Raw genomic sequence first — 18,863 nt, 5'->3', positions numbered from 1 at the left:
GTAGATATGTAAGGGATAATCAACGGTTTGCCGTGCATTAAGTAAGGAATAATTGATGACGGTCCGTTGAATTCTTACACCCACAATAATGCACACCCAAGGTGTTCGCGTCATTTTCTAAGAATTCAACAGCCTGAAGTCAATTATTCTGCTCAATACCGCCACTCCCTATACACCGAGTATGCAGTTCCTTATCGATTCGGTCACTTTACATTGCTATGGGAAATACCCTTTCCTCAAATACTACCGAAGCCTTATTGAATCACGCCAGTGAAACTGGCCAATGACGTTCAAGCGCTCGAAATATGAGCGGGAGTCCCACTCTATATAAGGCAGCACTTGTACGTCATCCATTCAGAATCTTTTCCTTCAGCCAACCTTCTACGAGAAGCAAGAAGCCTATTAACAAGACTACTCACCGTGATCTACATGCTGCAGCAGACACGTCTTCTTCCCCTGCTGTGTTCCGGTGAGCTTCGGACTCGGACAAGGATGACTCGCGATTGCCTCTCCTGTGCGGAGCCAGTCGAATCTTCTGATGACCATGAATCGTGCGTCTTCTGCCTGGGTCGCGCCCACACAGAGGCGGCGCTTGGGGGGTCGGACTGCCCCCACTGCGGAAATATGAGTCTCCGGACTCTCAGGCTCCGTGTGGCCATCGTCCAAGGCGATTAACTCGCCCAACTAACTCTGCCATGCTCTTCCTCTGCAGCCTCTTTCGAGCCAAGGAGGAAAGTGCAGCGAGCTTTTGATGCGGATATGTCAGGGTCAGGTGACGAGCCCGCGCCGGCTCAGTGTCCACGCCCTCCTCACCCCCATGCTGCAGGTCCCCTTCCAGTGTGCTTCATGACCGCTGATCTCCCCCGAGGCTCAAGATGTGGTGTCCTTCGAGGCCATGGAGGGCGCTGAAGAGGAGGATGATGCCATTTCAGTGGCAGCGTCTGCGAGAGAGGAGTGGTCTTAATAGCCCGCTGGATTACACTGCGCCCCACAGCAGCGTCGCGGGGGACCTCCATCACAGTGATATCGAGCTCCTAAGCATCCTGTCCAAGGCAGTTGATGAGCTCGGTTTGGAGTGGGCGCCTCCTGCCGAGCCGGCCAGAAGCCGTCTGGACGAGTGGTACCTCCAGTCGGATCGCGGCCGAAAGGACACCCCGCGGAGACCTGGCCCCTTTTTCCCCGAGGTGCACAACGAGATAACAAAGTCGTGGAACGCGCCCCGCTCACCAGTCGGGTGCACAACCCGGGATCCTCCCTCCTGTCTTCTGTGGACGGCTCTGACGGCTCAAGTGGGGTATGTCAACCCCCTGTGGAAGAAGCTGTCGCTGCCCATCTCTGTCTTTCAGCCGCGGCGAACAGGAGGGTGAGAAACAACGCGTCTCTCCCCTCTAAACCTTGCTGCGCCACTGCAGACCTCTCCGGCAAGGCTTTTTCCGCTGCGGGCCAAATAGCTTCAGCACTGCACGTGATGGCGATACTCCAGGTTTATCAGGCCAAGCTGCTCAAGTCTCTGGATGAGGACAGGCCTGACCCTGAAGTGTTCAAAGAGCTCCAACGCGCCAAAGATCTGACCCTCAGAGCGACGAAGGTGACAGCTCGAGCGATCGGCCGCAATATGGGGAATCTTGTGGTGCTAGATGATGATTCTGCTGCTGTTCGGAAACATGAGCCTGCTGTGAGATCAAGACAGCTGTGGCTGAAGCGCCGTCAGGGCTCGAAGGGCCAGAGACCCCGCCCTGAAAGAGACGGTAGGCCACCGGCACCGGAATCAAAGCCGCGTTCCTGATGCTGTCTCTCCTCAGAGGAAAGCTGCACCCAGCGCCGAAGACGAGCCACTGAAGAAGCTCGCTCCGCGGTGTGTGCTCACCACACCCCCTTGCCTGTTGCGGGTGGCGAGAGCATTTTGACTGTTCCACTATGCAGTACAATAAAGTCGAAAAAACATACAAAACTCACCTCAATATCAGGGCAATTTTCCTCCTCTCACTCCCCTCTCCCCCATCGCTCATTCTCACTCGTGTGATACTAAACTCCCCGCCACCCCAACGGCAAGTTATCCCTCACGGTGTGCAGTCTGCCTCGCCTGCTGTCACAGTTCACAAAAGCGTGGCAGGCACTCCCAGGGGTATGAGAGTGGGTTATGAAATCAATAAAGAACGGCTACACGTGTCAGTTCTTCCGCAGACCGCCCGATTTCAATGGTGTGTTAATGTCCACTGTACGGGAGCGGAATGCCTCAGTTCTGCGAGAGGAAATACACAATCTTCTCGCAAAGCGCACTGTAGAGACAATGCCCCTCACAGACCGCGAGAGCAGCTTCTACAGTCGTTATTTTCTGGTGCCAAAGAAAGACGGCGGACTCTGCCCAATTTTGGACCTGAGACCACTGAATCGCACGCTTTCGAAGCCCTCATTCAAAATGATTACGCTGAGACAAATCCTCTCACACATCAGACTGGGAGATTGGTTTATCTCCATGGATTTAAAGGATGCTTATTTTCACATTCAGGTAGCAACAGGCGCTTCCTGAGATTTGCATTTGAGGGGATAGCGTATGCCCTTCGGTTTATCCCTGGCCCCTCGTACGTTTACGAAGTGCTTTCTCCCGGACATTCTCCACCGTTGCATTCTCATCAGGACAGACAGCATGACAGTGGTAGCGTTTATAAATTACCAAGGCGGTGTGAGCTCGCGACCTGGCAAGAGACCTCCTTCTGTGGGCAGATCGACACCTCCTCTTCATCCGGGCAGTACATGTCCTCGGACACCTGAATTACGGCGCGGACTTAATGTCGAGGGGCGAGGTAATCCACGAGGAGTGGAGATTACACCCTTTGACAGTCAATATGATTTGAAGTGTATTCGGCAGGGCGGAGGTTGATCTCTTCGCATCAGCGGAGAACACCCACTGCCCGCTGTTTTATTCACTGACATACTCTCCCCTGGAAGTGGATGCACTAGCTCACAGCTGGCCGAAAGTACGCAAGTATGCCTTTTCTCCAGTGAAACTTATGCCTCGCATGCTTTGCAAAATCAGAGAGGAAAAGGAATCTGTTCTGTTAGTGGCACTGAAATGGCCCAATCAGCCGTGGTTCCCAGAACTGGTGGAAATGCTGGTAGCCCCCCCCGTGGACTATCCCACTGAAGAGAGACTTCCTCTCTCAAGCACAAGGAACGATATGGCACCCAAATACAGAGTCATGAAGCCGTCATGTCTGGCTGCTCAACGGAGTTTGCCAGTAACAGATGCACTTCCTCAGCACGTGAACACTATCTCTGAGGCTAGGGCTCCTTCCACGAAGTCCACATGTCTTTACACACATAAATGGGTTTTACAAGTTGGTGCGTATCGCGGGGCGAAGACCCATTGAACTGCCCTATATCGATAATTCTTGCCTTCCTTCAAGAGCGATTTGATAGTGGTCGTATGCCATCCACATCAAAAGTGTATGTGGCCGCTATAACAGCCTTTCACGCGCATGTGGAAAATCGCCATCGTCGCTTGCCTCACATGTGCTGTCAGTGCGAGCAGCGCACACGCCTACTCAGCCTCAGTTATGATCTGAGATGCATGCCTCAGTAGTTTCGACTAGGTCGTATACACCCCTGTATTAACGCACCACCAATTCAATGCTGTCCCAATCAGTTTATCACATTGTTATGATAAAGTTCATAACGCCTTTTAGGACGTGATCACCATCATACTCTGCTTATTGAGCACCGGTACAGCCGTTGCATCATAACACACGATTTCATTGAAATTAAGCAATTTCAACTAATCTATATGTGAAAGCGCCAAAGCCGCCGCCATTTCACATTCTCTGTTTCACCGGAGTTAACTCCGCCCCTGGTGTGATGCGGCATTGTCTAGCTGCCGTGACCCCCCCTTGACTTTACATGGTTTCGACTAGGTCCTGTAGACCTGAGCTGTGTTTACCAAGAGTGCCAATCTCATTGCTGCTCTCATTGCTGCTCTCATTACGGCTCTGAATGTGAAACTTGACATACAGTCGAGCCAGGCTCCATCACTGTGACGCGGGATTTTATATGTTCCCATAGCAATGTAGAGTGACTGAATCGATAGGGAATGCTCCCGGTTACTTACGCAACCTCGGTTCCCTGAGATGAGGGAACGAGATATTGCTCTTACTGACGTGTCACCTAGCTCAGGATCTTAGAATACCAAGTTGCTTCAGTAAAGATTCTGAATGGATGACGTACAAGCGCTGCCTTATATAGAGTGGGATTCCTGCTCATATTTCGCGCACTTGAATGCCATTGGCCAGTTTCACTGGCGTGATTCAATAAGGCTTCAGTAGTATTTGAGGAAAGGGTATTTCCCATAGCAATGTCTTGTTCCCTCATCTCAGGGAACAGAGGTTACTTAAGTAACCAAGAGCAATTGCGTAGGGAACAAACTCCCAGGGGGGCACCATCCCAGTTTCTCAAAAAAAAAAAAAAATTCCCCCATCTGCGCCCGCGACCACTTGCACCTCATGTTTGCAGCTGAATGCATGATCATAATTGATGGACAACGATGTCCATGAAAAGACATCAGCAATCCAGTGCCAAGGAAAAAAAAAGAAGATGAAAACAAAGTCACTTTCAGGTTGGCTACATTCATAATCCTGTGAAACATTTTTGGGTGTTGAGGTTAATAACATGTTTTAATGTCGGTAATAATTTCACCACCACCAACATCTAATATTCTCTCCGAGTTTCCATGTTCCCTTACGAAAGTTAGCTATGGTTTTAACACTAATGAAAAAGAAAAAAACATGGTTCTTGTATCCACGATAACCGCAAATTAACCATGGTTTTGTTACTTCCAATGATAATATATAAAGAGATAAAAAAAACAATGCGGGAACCCTGCTGAAAAACAATAGAACCATCACAGAAAATACTAATACCATCACAAATGAATCACAAATAAATCACAAATACCATTACAAAAATTACAAACCGTCAACTTTTAACCATTAAAAAAATGTTTTTTTGTAGTGTGTTTTGGGACCTATTCCATTAGGATTTATTGGTTTTAACAAGCCACCAATAGAAGGTGACCAATTACCAGTAGAGACCAACAGGGTCCATTACAGTTTCCATTAAAACCAATATAAGTCCCATTATAACCAGTAAAACCATTACTAATTTTGTGATGGTGTCTATTGTTTTTTTCAACATTACATGTTATTACAAATGCCTGCAAAGGGAGCCAAAGGTCTGGTAATTGCTGCTGTTATACTTACAGGACGATCATATCCTTGTTTAATAGGCTATTGACCAAACATTTAATTCAAATATCCACTTAATCTTTAATTTTTGGCCACCTTTTTTGCTATAGAAGACAGCCTCTATAATTTCTTCAACAAAAAAAAACAAACAAACAAACATGTAGACATCACAACGCTTACAAAAAAAATAACCATTGGTTTTCGTAGTAAAACTGCTTAATTTACTTTTGTGTGTTTTCTGAATGCTTGAGACCATAAAATCAATCAGACAACTGTATTACTGCCATTGGTAACTGTCTAGAGCTACAGATGTAATTTGTAAATAATACAATTTAATTGCTATTTATTTATTTTTATATTTTATTAAAGTTCTATTTTGACCCCTATAGGTGTTTTTTATTTATTTTTACTTCCATAATATTTGAGGGAGGGGGCACACACCCATTTGGCCAGCAGCAGCCCTGACTGGCTGAAGCGAAGTCTCTCATTGAGTTGGGGTTAGAGTCTCTGAATCGTGTTCACATGTAGGTGGCAGTAATGTGCGAGAATTAGTGTGATCCGCCAATAAACGAAAGAAGAAGAAGTAGGTACATCTATGAAATGAATATATCTGAAAAAAGAAAAGATCTAGAAAGGGCATCAAATAATGGATTGAGTTTACAAAACCTATTGAGTCTGCCTGGCACACAATCTATAATTAAGGCTGACATTACCTTCCTGAAAGAAACTAAGCTTGTAAACAGGATTTAGTGTTTTTATTTTGTGGGAAATTTTGTTTTTGTTTGTTTTGTTTTGTTTTTTAACACAGTAGGTTATATAAAATCTGATATCCTAACGCGTTCAAACCTCAGTACAGTAGATGGCGGTAATGCACTTTGTCTGCAAACTGCCAATAAAAACCACAGAAGAAGAAGTAAAAGTAGTTACAGCTAGCCAGTACACAGCTTTGAGTCATCTGAGGTGAGATAATTCGTATATTTATACAATTATAAATATACAGCTTGTTAAAGCAACATTTTACAGGGTTATTTCTGTGTTGATTTAATCTGGTAGAAATCTATTTGTGCGTACTTTCTGTTCAGGCGTCTGCTAACTGGAATAAACATTTAGCCTAGCAGTCAGGGTTGCCAACCATTCCGAATTATCACAGAATCGTCCCGTATTTAAGATATAATTTTGTCCCGTATACGCAGGCATACGCCTTATGGCCACTCAAACAATACGAATAAAAAATTCTAAATTGAAAGTAATTGATTTTTAGACACATCATTGCTTGGTTTTGAACGTTTGCTGAAAGCTTTAAGACCAGTTATCTATATATAATGACTGTTCTCTATTATAGATCAGTGTTTAAGACCCAGCAGCATCCTGGTCGCTCCCGCATCAGTGGCGATGTAACACTGCAGCTTCGGCTGTTGTTTACCTTTTACTCCTTAATCGCGTTCTGTAGACACATAATTCATTAAAATATTGGAGTGACAACCGCATTAACTCCCGAAAAATACAGGTAGTGACAACCACATTTGCAAAAATTATAAGCAGTGACAACTTAACCAACAAGCCCAAAAAGCGCGTGTAATGAGTGATCATGGCAACACAGACAGCACGCGTTCTGTGAAGCAGCCTGTACATGCATTGAAAAAAAAAAAAAAAAAAACAAATATATATATATATATATATATATATATACAATGCCTCCGTTCACTTTACTTCGATTAAACTGCTGAAAAAAACACTGGCATAAAGTTGGCTTGACGACGTTCGATATTCGCGTATTTAGGGACCGTCTCTAAAGTTACATGATTGATTTACAGTCATAACAACTGTAAACTGTTCATTTAGGTGTAAACTATAATGCACACCTTTTACATTTTTGATATTTATTAAAATCTACTGTAAATCATATGTAAAAATAGCTATTTTTCACAACTGAATGGCCTCAAACACAAATTTAAAGATCAATAGCATTTGAGGAGAATGACTTGCATGTACTTTAAAATTCCTGTATAAATAATGTATTATAGTTATTTCATGTAAAAGTTAAGGTATTGGTGGTGGTCCAGGGAAATATGAAAATATTATTGAAAAAGATGATAATTGAACAATAAAAATTATGAAGTATCACAGTTGCCGTTGTTGTTTTCATTGTTGTTTAATGGAACTTCTGAAATACATTAATTTTACAATTTCGTCATATATGAATGAATGAATGAGGCACAATGTAGTTTTACAGTGACAAAAAAAGTGAACCAAATCAAATACAGTAAATTTTAGTATAACATTCTGTTTTACAATGAATTACTGAAGAAAAAAAAAACACTAATACAGTAATAAAATATTTTACAGTTAACGAATATAAAACTGTTATTGATTTTACATGAATTTCAATTATGTGCTTTTTACAGTTGAACAGTTTATAGTTATTTTTATGACCAAGTCATTCTCCTCAAATGCTATTGTGCTTAAAATTTGTGTTTGAGCTCATTCTGTAGTGAAAAATGGCATTTTTTTCATATGATTTACAGTAAATTTTACAGTATCAAAAATGTAAAAGGTGTGCATTATAGTTTTTATGACTGTAAGTCATTCTCCTCGAATATTATTGAGCTTTAAATTTGCATTTGAGGCCATTCGGTTGTGAAAAATAGCAGTTTTTGCATATGATTTACAGTTTATTTTAATAAATGTAAAAAATGTAAAAGGTGTGCATTATAGTTGACATCTAGATGAACAGTTTACAGTTTGTTGTATGACTGTAAGTAATTCTGCTCATATGCTATTGAAGTTAGAAAAATGTATACCAATATCGAATGTAACTTTAGAGACGGTCCCTAAATATGTGAATATTGAACGTCCAATGTCGTCAAGCCAACTTTATGCCAGTTGAAAACACATGCGTTTTGTCACTGTAATATTACTTTAATCACAATAACGGATACTAAGCGCACAAGATGCCAAAATGTTGCTATGGTTTCCAAGCTGCAATCATCTAAGTTTCGACTTTTCAATGATGTGAGGAACTATTGTTTAATTTATTAAGACCGGAGTGACTTTCTATGTTGTTGTTTGTATGATTGTTAACGGGTTTTCCTCACCAAAATATGAGGTGGATGTGGTAAAATCCTGCACATGTGCACACACGCAAGGGTACCACATATCAACTAGAAAATATTTTACAAGCACGCATTTTAGATATTTCAATAATGAGATAAGATAAGATACTTTTTTTTTTTTTTTTGCGGTTTGAGAACGGACACAGGCCGAGAACTTGCACCGGGACCGCTATTCTCTGTGCTCGCACTTCAGATATGTTCTTGGAAATTTGCAACCGGTTCTAAAATGGAACTGGTTCTCGATACCCAACCCTAGTAGCCGATCAAGTGTTTGACAAGTGTTTTCCTCAGCATATAACTTGCATTTTGTGGTTATATACATATCTGTCAAATATTAGAATGTCTAGAAAGATATAATACTTAGAATATGTAAATTCTTTTTAAAACAGATTAAATAACTTTTACATTTTGATAGATGGATAAACATAAACAACATGATTTATATGTGTGAATTAATGAAAGCATCAATTTGATAACTGATTTATTTTTGATTTTGGCAGATCTGCTCCTCCACCCACACAGGAACAGCTCCACCCACAACAGATTATGAAAGAAAGCTGAAAACATGACTGATCCAGAACCCTGCGGAATAAAACAGGAAGATACCGAAGAACAAATAGGTTGGTATATATTCTTAATTGTTCACCAAGTTTCTAAAACTTAAAGCATAAAAATCATAAAAGCTGTGAAATAACAGATAAAGAAAAGTACAGAAAAGATGTGAAGTTACAAGTTACAGCGGCTTACTGTTTTGATGATTACATTGAGTTGAGGCTCATCTATTCAGCTTGGATGAATATGATGAATTGTGGCATACTGGCACTTGTGGTTAAAGGCATTAACAGTGCATAACTCACTAATGCTATTAAAACATGCCCCTCCAAAAGTCTTCAATTGTTGTTTTAAAATAAATAACATCACAAACGTTAGGAAATGCAATTTTTAATAGTATAAGTATAATAGTATCTTAATACAATTTAAGTCACAGAGTTGTTGCCATGTCTGAAATGTTTTCTTTGTGAGATGATGTCACATCCATAAACAAGAAGATGAATGTCACAAAACTGACATTTCCCATGAAATCTGACCCAATCATTTATTAATAAATCAATATTATAAGCTTACCATTTTACTACTTTTTGAAACACTATATATATATATATATATATATATATATATATATATATATATATGCATGCATGCATGCATACATACATACGATAAGGCAATAACTGATTGATTGATTTTTGTTCATTTTAAACCTAAAAAAAACTTTTAGAGTGCTTTAAACGGGCCGGGCCGGACCTGTAGCACCGTGCTCAAAATCACGCTCCATTTCCACCGTTGAGCCAGAAGCTCCACTGTGCTTCACTAAAACCCGCCCTTTACCAGAGGTGTAAAATACTTGAGTAATTTTACTTGATTACTTTACTTAAGTATTATTTGGGTGGATTTTTACTTTATTCAAGTACAATTTAAACTGACTACTTGTACTTTTACTTGATTACATTTCTGAAGAAAAAAACAGTACTTTTTACTCATTACAATTTTTTCAACTTAAAAAGTACATTATATTTTTATTTGATCTTATGCACATTAAATATGGTAAACGGAATCTCAAACGTGTTCTTGACGTGAGAACCAATGATCATTGTTTTCACGCATCAAACACACAGTTCTGCTTTTTGAAATTGAGTAGGAATTTGGACTCTCAATGAATATTTTTTTTAATCTTAATAATTACATGATTTGCTCATTAATTCATATAATTAGTCGCAAATAATTATGTAGCAATATTTGCTGAGAAAATGCCCAAATAAACAATTAAAAGATTAATTATCCTTTTAGACAGTGATGTAGACAACACAAAAAAAGTGGCCTTTCAAAACGTTAATGTTGTATGTTTTAATTCTATGACACTCCTCATTAATTCAGCCCATTCTTGCATTCTGTCTGGAATATGTTTCTAACCTCTGCATCACATTGTTATTAAGTGATAGTTCACCCAAAAATTAAGATTCTCATGTCTTCCCAGATGTTCATGACTTTCTTTCTTCAGATCAATACAAGCAAAGATTTTTAGTTTGTGTAATGCAAGGGGACAGGACCACTATAGAAACAACACAAAGTGAACACGACGGTCAAGTTAAAAATATTAGTATTTGTAATTTTCTCACATATGTCTGCCGTTTGACTTAAGAAGACACTGATTCATTAAAGGGTTGTATGAGTTACTGTCATATTCACTTTGTGTAGTTTTTGAAGTGTCATTTTTGGAAGTCCCATACTTGTCTTATTATACGAAGAGAGATGATTTAGTTTAGTTGATTTAGATCTTAGTTTGTGTTCATCTGATAAATAAAGTATGGAGATATATATATATATATATATATATATATATATATATATATATATATATATATATATATATATATGGGATGGCATGAGGGTGGAAAGGATGGAGTTTCCTTTTAATTCCTTTCCTGCAATGTTTTTGTGTGTGTGTTCCGCTGTGCTGATCTTTAATTGTTATCGCTGCACTAGATATGTGTTTGACCTGTGCCATTGCATTTTGTTTCGTTTTCTCCCTTTAACCAAACTTCTGTATGTCTGTCAGAAAAAAAAAGTACTTCTACTTTTTTAATACTTGAGTACAGTGTAAAGTTGTACTTTCTTACTTTTACTGAAGTATGTTTTTGGCCAGATACTTGTACTTTTTAATTTAGTAAAATATTTAGTATCTTTACTTTCACTTGAGTAAAATTTTTGAGTACTTTTTACACCTCTGCCCTTTACACGCTTCTCAGGAAAAACATCAGACTACCCCATCATTTCACCAACAAAGACAAGTTATCAGAAAACTAATAAGAAATAAGTCACTGGAACTAGTGCGATCACAAAACGGACATGATAAAAGCGGCCGTTTGTTTGCATGTTTTGTTAAAGATTTAAATCCAAAAGCATTGATGTTTTACAATAATAAGTGATGCATTGATCAAAACGAATGAATTTATCAGGATTGAAAATTAGTCACACAGAAATAAAGCGTATAGTTATTTCACAAAAGAATAAGGACACATACCCTACTTATTCAGTTGAGCCTGCCACGAAGTAGCAGCTGAAGTCGCGAACCCGCAATATGATGGCGGAATGCCGTTGCCATTCCAACAGTGGAGGCTGCTTAAAGTCCCTACTTTCCTTTCCGAACATGGTATTGGGATGTGGCGGATTGCGGAAGAGGGGGGGGGAATCAAGATGTCAGCTCAACCCTAAAATAAACACGACATTGAGATTACGGTGCTGGATATGGTGAACTCCGGTTGAAATGCACACATAAGAATGCTTATTTTATTTAACCTGTTTTATGTCCATTACTATCAGTGTGTTTTCAGAGCGATTACATGCTCTAGACCTTGTTTTGCTCCAGCTGTATAAACACAGATTTGTAAATGCTGCTGCTAATATGCTTAATATTTTATTTTGTCATTATGTCAGATTGAGTTAGACCTATCGGACTGCGCCATCTAGAGTTTCATGCCAGAACTTTGTATTTCCCTTTTAGCATGGTTCACTCGCATTGCATTAGTTGCTAATGCTATGGGGAAACTCTGTTTTTTCTGAATACTGAAATCTCTGCGCACCTGACAGGCAAATGGCAGTTTAGCCTGCAAAAAAAAGCCTAAATATGCAGGCTTTTGCACCACATAGTTCTAGGAACTAGCCAGTGATTGGAGGACACGGAGTTGTGCTTGTAGTGTATTGTGGGTTTCATAATAACAGAGATAGAATATAAGCCCATAATTTATGTGATTGAAAATGCTGTGGAATAGCCTCAGCAGTGGATTAACAGTGCTAACAGGACTGTGCCTGATACTAAAATAGCATATTTCAATCTAAAAGCAAACTGCAAACTAACACGTGCATACTGTGCCTGCGCAAGAGGAATTAACTGTCTAGATCAGGCATCCTCAAATCTGGCCCACTCCTGCAGAGTTTAGCTCTAACCCTAATCAAACACACCTGAGCATGCTAATCAGAGTCTTCAAGATCATTAGAAAATCACAGGTAGGTGAGTTTGATCAGGGTTGGAGCTAAACTCTGCAACAGATTGGTAATCCAGGGAAAGATTTGAGGAACCCTGGTCTAGATCAAGTCAAGTCACCATTATTTGTATAGCACTTTTTACAATGCAAATTGTGTCAAAGCAGCTTTACAGTATTTAGACAGGGAAATTGTGTGTCGTTCTCCTCTGGCCAGACAAAATCAGCAATTTAAATCAACAGCTATCAACAGTATAAATTCGTCATTCAAAAGGAGAAACTGAAACAAGGATATATACGAGATCTACGCAGATACACAAAAAGTAAACACAGCAGCACTTGCTTACCATTTTGAATATCAGTTATGTTGATAACTTTATTCATTTTAAGAGACTCGTGTTGTTACGAAAATACTCACATGTTGGAATGATTGGGTAAGATCATGTTGGATCAACATTAGAACAGCCTTCTGTCTGTGCTGCCTTCATTTACTTACTCTGTTTTCATCATTTTCGCTTCAATTCTTGGGCACTGACTCCTTCGCTGAACTGAACATCTAATCAGAGTTCTCACTCGCCCCGACGCCAATTCAACATGTTGAATCGGGCAAACTACTGCCTACGTGAGCCTGATGAGAGCCGACATGTGGAACACACCAAAATAGCCCGACAGACGCTCGTCCACGGCCTGATGTTGACCGACAGCCGCCCATTGACTTGGTGTGTCCCAGCCATAAGGGAAAGCAGCTCCGCCCCTCGTGTTCTTCCTCCGTGTTTTTCTCCCATGAAAACCAATGCCCTGGTATCATGCAAATGGTTTGGCCTCTTTGAGGGTTCCAAGGAGGACTTGGCTAATAACACTACTGCTATTGACAGCATCTATGCAGAGGAATAGTTGGACACCATGGGGGTCTCTGCCCCCTACAGCCAAAGGAGCCAGGCGATGGTTTTTACCTTTTATTTGATAGTACAGTAGAGATTTGACAGGAAGTGAGTGGGAGAGAGAGAAGGGGATGGGATCAGGAAAGGTCTGTGAGCCAGGATTTGATATGTCGGCTTGCTTCCAGTCACTCCAAAGTGTCATGACTCAGCAGCGCCCTAAACCATTGTCAGCACCTGCTCAACCAAAGCCAGAGGTAGAACCTGTAGTGAAACAAGGTTTCCGCACAGCTAAGTGCTATCCCTTCCCGAAGCGCCAGGTTCCCCACCTTAAGCTAGAGCTGGACCCTGAACAGCCCCAGCAGCTTTGATACTCCAAGACTGAGAAAGGTTCATTTCCATCGAGGCTGGACTACCCTCAAACCTCCTCACTTCGGGGCTTATTTTAAACTTTTTGTTTTGGACAATGATGCACACCTCCCCCCCAGCTGAAGTCCAAACCCTGCTTGCAAAGGTTGCTGTGGAGAGAGCCCCCACAGGCCATTGAGTTGTGCTTTTACAGTCGCTGCTACTTCATTCCAAAGGAGGATGGCAGCCTCAGGCCCATCCTAAATTTGAGACATCTGAACTGCACCATGATAAAGCATCCGTTCAGAATGCTACCCTTGAAGCAAACCCTCTTGCGAATCCTCCCAGGGGATTGGTTTTATTTGAGGATCTGAAAGATGCATAATTTCATATTCAAATAGACCGCATCACAGACCATTCTTCAGATTCACATTCAAGAGGGTGGCTTACCAATATACAGTCTTACAGTCTGTTCCATCCTGGAGTTCCATGATACTGAGCTGCTCAAAATGACCAACCTTCAGCCTCTCTTGCTAAAGGCTTTGGCTTTGGTCAAGTGAGCGAGCAACTTGCAGGCTCCTTCAATGTACGCATCCAGCCTCGAGTTTGACAGTAAAGTTGCCCTTAGACTGAGAATAGGCTATGTGCTTAAGGTGTTTTCAGCCCCTTTCAGGGCACAAGTTATAACTCTCTCTGCTCTTCCTGCCTTCCTGAGTATCTAACGCAATGCTCATTCCCGTTATCTCAAGGAACCAGGATTACATTAGTAACCAGTATAGTTTTCTTTTACTTGTGTTTTTTTTCAACAAATTAAAGGTGGTTTGAGAAACATTCATACTGATTGCAGACATCACATGGTCTGAATAAACATTTGAACCGTATCATTTTTATATTTAGATATATCTGGTTCACAATTTTGCAACCATTTTTGTTTTTTAATTTTGAAGATGTAAAATATTGTTAATCAAACATTTAATAATAATTCTCACTACGAAACCTGTGTGTATAATGTTTTTAAAACAATAAATGGATAATAAATGTACCCAATTCAAATTAATGCATCAAAATATTTATACTTTCTACTGTTTTCCCAGGTGTAACATGTACTTTTCCTCTCACTTTTTTCTTTTCTTTTAAGATTTTCTGAAATTTTTATTTTACTAAACTTTTTAACTTTTAATTTTAGACCTGATAGAAGAGAACAAGGAGATTAAGGAACTGATTGAAGAGGGGGAGAACCATCATGTGAAAACTGAAGAAACATCCTGGAGTTCCTCATTGAAAAGTAGAGATGAAATATGGCCTCAGTGTGAAAAGAGACTCTCATGCAAACCAAATCTTGATATTCACATAAAATGTCATCATGAAGGGAAGCTGTACACATGTGATCAGTGTGAAAAGACTTTCACAATTAAAGGAAGCCTTACAAAACACATGAATATCCACAGTGGGGACAAGCCGTACACATGTGATCAGTGTGGAAAGAGATTCAGACAAAAAGTAATCCTTAAAAGACACATGATTATCCATGCTGGGGAGAAGCCGTACACATGCAGTCAGTGTGGAAATAGCTTCAGACAAAAAGCTACCCTTAATAAGCACACAAGGATCCACACTGGAGAGAAGCCGTACACATGTGATCAGTGTGGGAAGAGATTCAGCCGAAAAGAAAACCGTGATGCACACCTAAAAACTCACACTGGAGAGAAGCAATGCACATGTGATCAGTGTGGGAAGAGTTTTAAACATAAAGGAGCCCTTAATAGACACATGAAGATACACACTGGAGAGAAGCCACACACATGCAATCAGTGTGGAAAGAGTTTCAGACTTGAGCAACCTCTTAAGGAGCACATGAATATCCACACTGGAGAGAAGCCATACACATGTGATCAGTGCGGGAAGAGCTTCAGACAAAAAGTAATTCTTAAAAGACACATGAATATCCACGCTGGGGAGAAGCCGTACACATGTGGTCAGTGCGGGAAGAGCTTCAGGCTAAAAGTAAATCTTAAAAGTCACATGAATATCCACACTGGAGAGAAGCCATACATATGCAGTCAGTGTGGAAAGAGCTTCAGACAAAAAGCTACCCTTAACAAACACACAAGGATCCACACTGGAGAAAAGCCGTACACATGTGATCAGTGTGGGAAGAGTTTCAGACGAAAAGAAAACCGTAATGCACACCTAAAAACCCACACTGGAGAGAAGCCATACACATGTGATCAGTGTGGGAAGAGTTTCACACAAAAAAGAGCCCTTAATGTACACATGAGGATCCACACTGGAGAGAAGCCATACACATGTAATCAATGTGGGAAGAGTTTCACACAAAAAGGAGCCCTTAATGAACACATGAGGATCCACGCTGGGGAAAAGCCGTACACATGTGGTCAGTGTGGGAAGAGCTTCAAACTAAAAGCTACCCTTAACAAACACACAAGGATCCACACTGGAGAAAAGCCGTACACATGTGATCAGTGTGGGAAGAGTTTCAGCCGAAAAGAATACCGTGATGCACACCTAAAAACCCACACTGGAGAGAAGCCATACACATGTGATCAGTGTGGGAAGAGTTTCACACAAAAAAGAGCCCTTAATGGACACACAAGGATCCACACTGGAGAGAAGCCGTACACATGTGATCAGTGTGGGAAAAGTTTCAGACTTAAGCAAACCCTTAACGAACACATGCGGATCCACACTGGAGAGAAGCCATACACATGTAATCGGTGTGGAAAGAGTTTTAGAAAATATGGTGGTTTTAAAAAACATCTGCTTACTCATTCTAGAGAGAGACTAGAAAACTGTGACCAAAGCAGTAGAAAATCTTTCAGGGCAGATTTCCTGAAGGACCACCTGAAAGTTCATACGAAGGAGAAGCCTTACATATGTAATTTATGTGGAAAGAGTTTTAGTCAGATGGTTGCTTTAAAGATACACCAGAAAAGACACAGCAGTGTGAAGGATCATGCTTGCTCTAAGTGTGGGAAGACTTTTTTTACAATTGGTGCACTGAAAGTGCACAAGACAGTTCACACTACAGAAACACCTTACAAGTGTTCACACTGTGACAAGAGATTCAAACGGTCAACACATCTACAAATACATGAGAGGATCCACACTGGAGAGAAGCCACATCACTGCCATTCATGTGGGAAGAGATTCACTCAATTATCTTCTTTAATCTGTCATAAATTACATGTCTGCATGTCTGAAATTACAGTAAGTAGTTCAAGTGCTGATCCTGTACTTCCAGGTGTGATGGTTAATATTGATTAATCAGAGATTATTAGAATGATTAATCAACTATTCTTTGAATATTTCACAGATTAATCAGTAACTTTCATTTATTATTCAGCTTTTGGAGTTGTTGAATGTTGAATTGCACCTATTCTAACTAATAAATAAAACAAGGAAATCACTTCAGTTTTTGGAAATGACTTTTTAATAAACTTTGTGTAAACTGAATTATTATCCTCTTTAGGTATTCTGACATCCTCAGAAGTTATCAATACACCAACATTGCTTAGAACTGAAACACAAAACAAAAGTGTATTTCACAACACAAAGGAGGTTAAAATATTCATCTACAAACTATCATTATTTAGATCTCCTTGTGAGTACTGTGGCCAACACTCTTGAGAACACTGAGGCTTGCGAGCTTGAGAGCATAGGCTGAGGATTCTCCACACTGGGTACTAGTCTTGTCCACGTTGAGATGGATCCGGTGGTGACCATGAGGGCTGGAGTATGTGCTGGACCAAGCAATGTGGAGGAAAGTTTAGGGGAGGGTTCCTCCGCTACCTGTCCTACTGTGACAGGAGGTCCACACAGCTGTAGGGCCAAGTCTACATATTGAGCCATGGTCCACCTGCGATCATTCCTGGTATCAGTTGGCTGATGTAGTTGTCCAGTTCGCTCCAAAAATATGCAAAAAAATTAAATAAATAAATCTTCTACATATTTTTCAATGGGGTGGCCATCTTGCAGGGGCACTTTAATAAACATACAGGAAAATATCAGAGATTAGCATGTGAGAACTCCAAAAACCAAACAAAGACAGTCAGAGCACACAAGAAAAGTATCTGATTCCAGCCACTCCTTGTTCCTTGTTTCTCCCTTCAGAGGTGGATGTACACAGCAGAGAAATGTAGGTGTGTCATGTTCGTGGATGTCCTGAACATGGTTGACCATGCTTTTCCACTTGGCCTCCATCACATCTGCATCTCCATTAGGAGTGGAAGCTGCAGACTAGTAGAGGTGGTTAATAACAGCTGGCCTCCACTGCTTCACATCTCCACACTCCCTCATTGCTTGCAATGTCTCCCAAAGCCTTATAAACACACCACGTGACAATAAATGACCAATTAGCTCTGCAAACAAAGTCACTAAGCTGTTACTAGACTTGATGGTTATAACATTAGCAAACTGAGGTTAACATAAGTTATGCCTTCTCATATGGTAACGTTTTTACACAATTTTGTAATCACAATTTTTGGTGGCTCCGGTGCTTTTACAAGAACTTATGCACATCACATTGCTTCTCATTATTAAAATCAATCTAATGTAGAAACGTGCGCACAAATCAACTTAAAACAGAGTTTACGTGTGATTCATGAAACATTTGTATGCCGCCAATCTCATCATACAAATGATCGTAAATTGATAAATGTGGCGGATGGATTGTCATTTGAATATCACGCCCCTAAAAACACCCTGGTTTAGAAGCCTTGCCCCTAGAGTTGATGACACGGAGACACAAAACCCGGTCAGAAAGAGAAATACATTTATCTTTCATGAGATTACTCTGTCTCCAAAACACCTGTTAACCTTGTAACCGCAAACAATTTAATACATTTTTATGTATATTAAATACCGGTAAATATAAGGAAACCTTTACAAACATTAACATTATTTATTTAGTTCCTTTCACTCCACAACAAATCCAATATTACAGAATAAGAATGACAAAATAAGCACCTATAAAATTGCCTATTAAACTATAATTAAAAAAAATCACGCTATAAGCTAGTGGTGTTTATTATAAATGGCACACAAACGTCAAGCAAAACTGAAACTGCATTGGGCTCACAAGCCTCTCTCATTCGACAAGAATCAAAATGTTTCCATTTTTGCCATATTTGTAACATTTGGCTGTTAAACTATTATTTGTTATGTAGCCTAAACATGACTTTATACTTCACTCATGTTCCAATATTCGAGTAAAACCCTTCACATTCA

At 40.4% G+C, this 18,863-nt stretch overlaps 1 protein-coding gene across 3 annotated transcripts in view; it reads left to right on the top strand.

The window, feature by feature from the left end:
- The window catches only part of LOC131530908 (oocyte zinc finger protein XlCOF6-like), an 84,188-nt gene extending 67,145 nt beyond the window's left edge, over positions 1-17,043 (top strand). The window contains exons 1-3 of one of the 3 annotated variants that reach the window (XM_058761430.1): positions 5,851-6,197; positions 8,851-8,970; positions 14,803-17,043. In XM_058761430.1, the coding sequence (XP_058617413.1) occupies positions 8,916-8,970; positions 14,803-16,901 (2,154 nt within the window). In that variant the 5' untranslated portion in view covers positions 5,851-6,197; positions 8,851-8,915 and the 3' untranslated portion in view covers positions 16,902-17,043. Of the gene's footprint in view, positions 1-5,850; positions 6,198-8,850; positions 8,971-14,802 lie in introns of those variants that run through there. The other 2 variants (XM_058761431.1, XM_058761432.1) reach the window with 2 other exon arrangements.
- Positions 17,044-18,863: the final 1,820 nt, after the last annotated feature.

This window comes from Onychostoma macrolepis, chromosome 22 (genome assembly GCF_012432095.1).
Source record: "Onychostoma macrolepis isolate SWU-2019 chromosome 22, ASM1243209v1, whole genome shotgun sequence".
Taxonomy (NCBI): Eukaryota; Metazoa; Chordata; class Actinopteri; order Cypriniformes; family Cyprinidae; genus Onychostoma; species Onychostoma macrolepis.
Note: the sequence above shows the minus strand (reverse complement) of the source record. Positions and strands in the feature narration are given on the sequence as shown.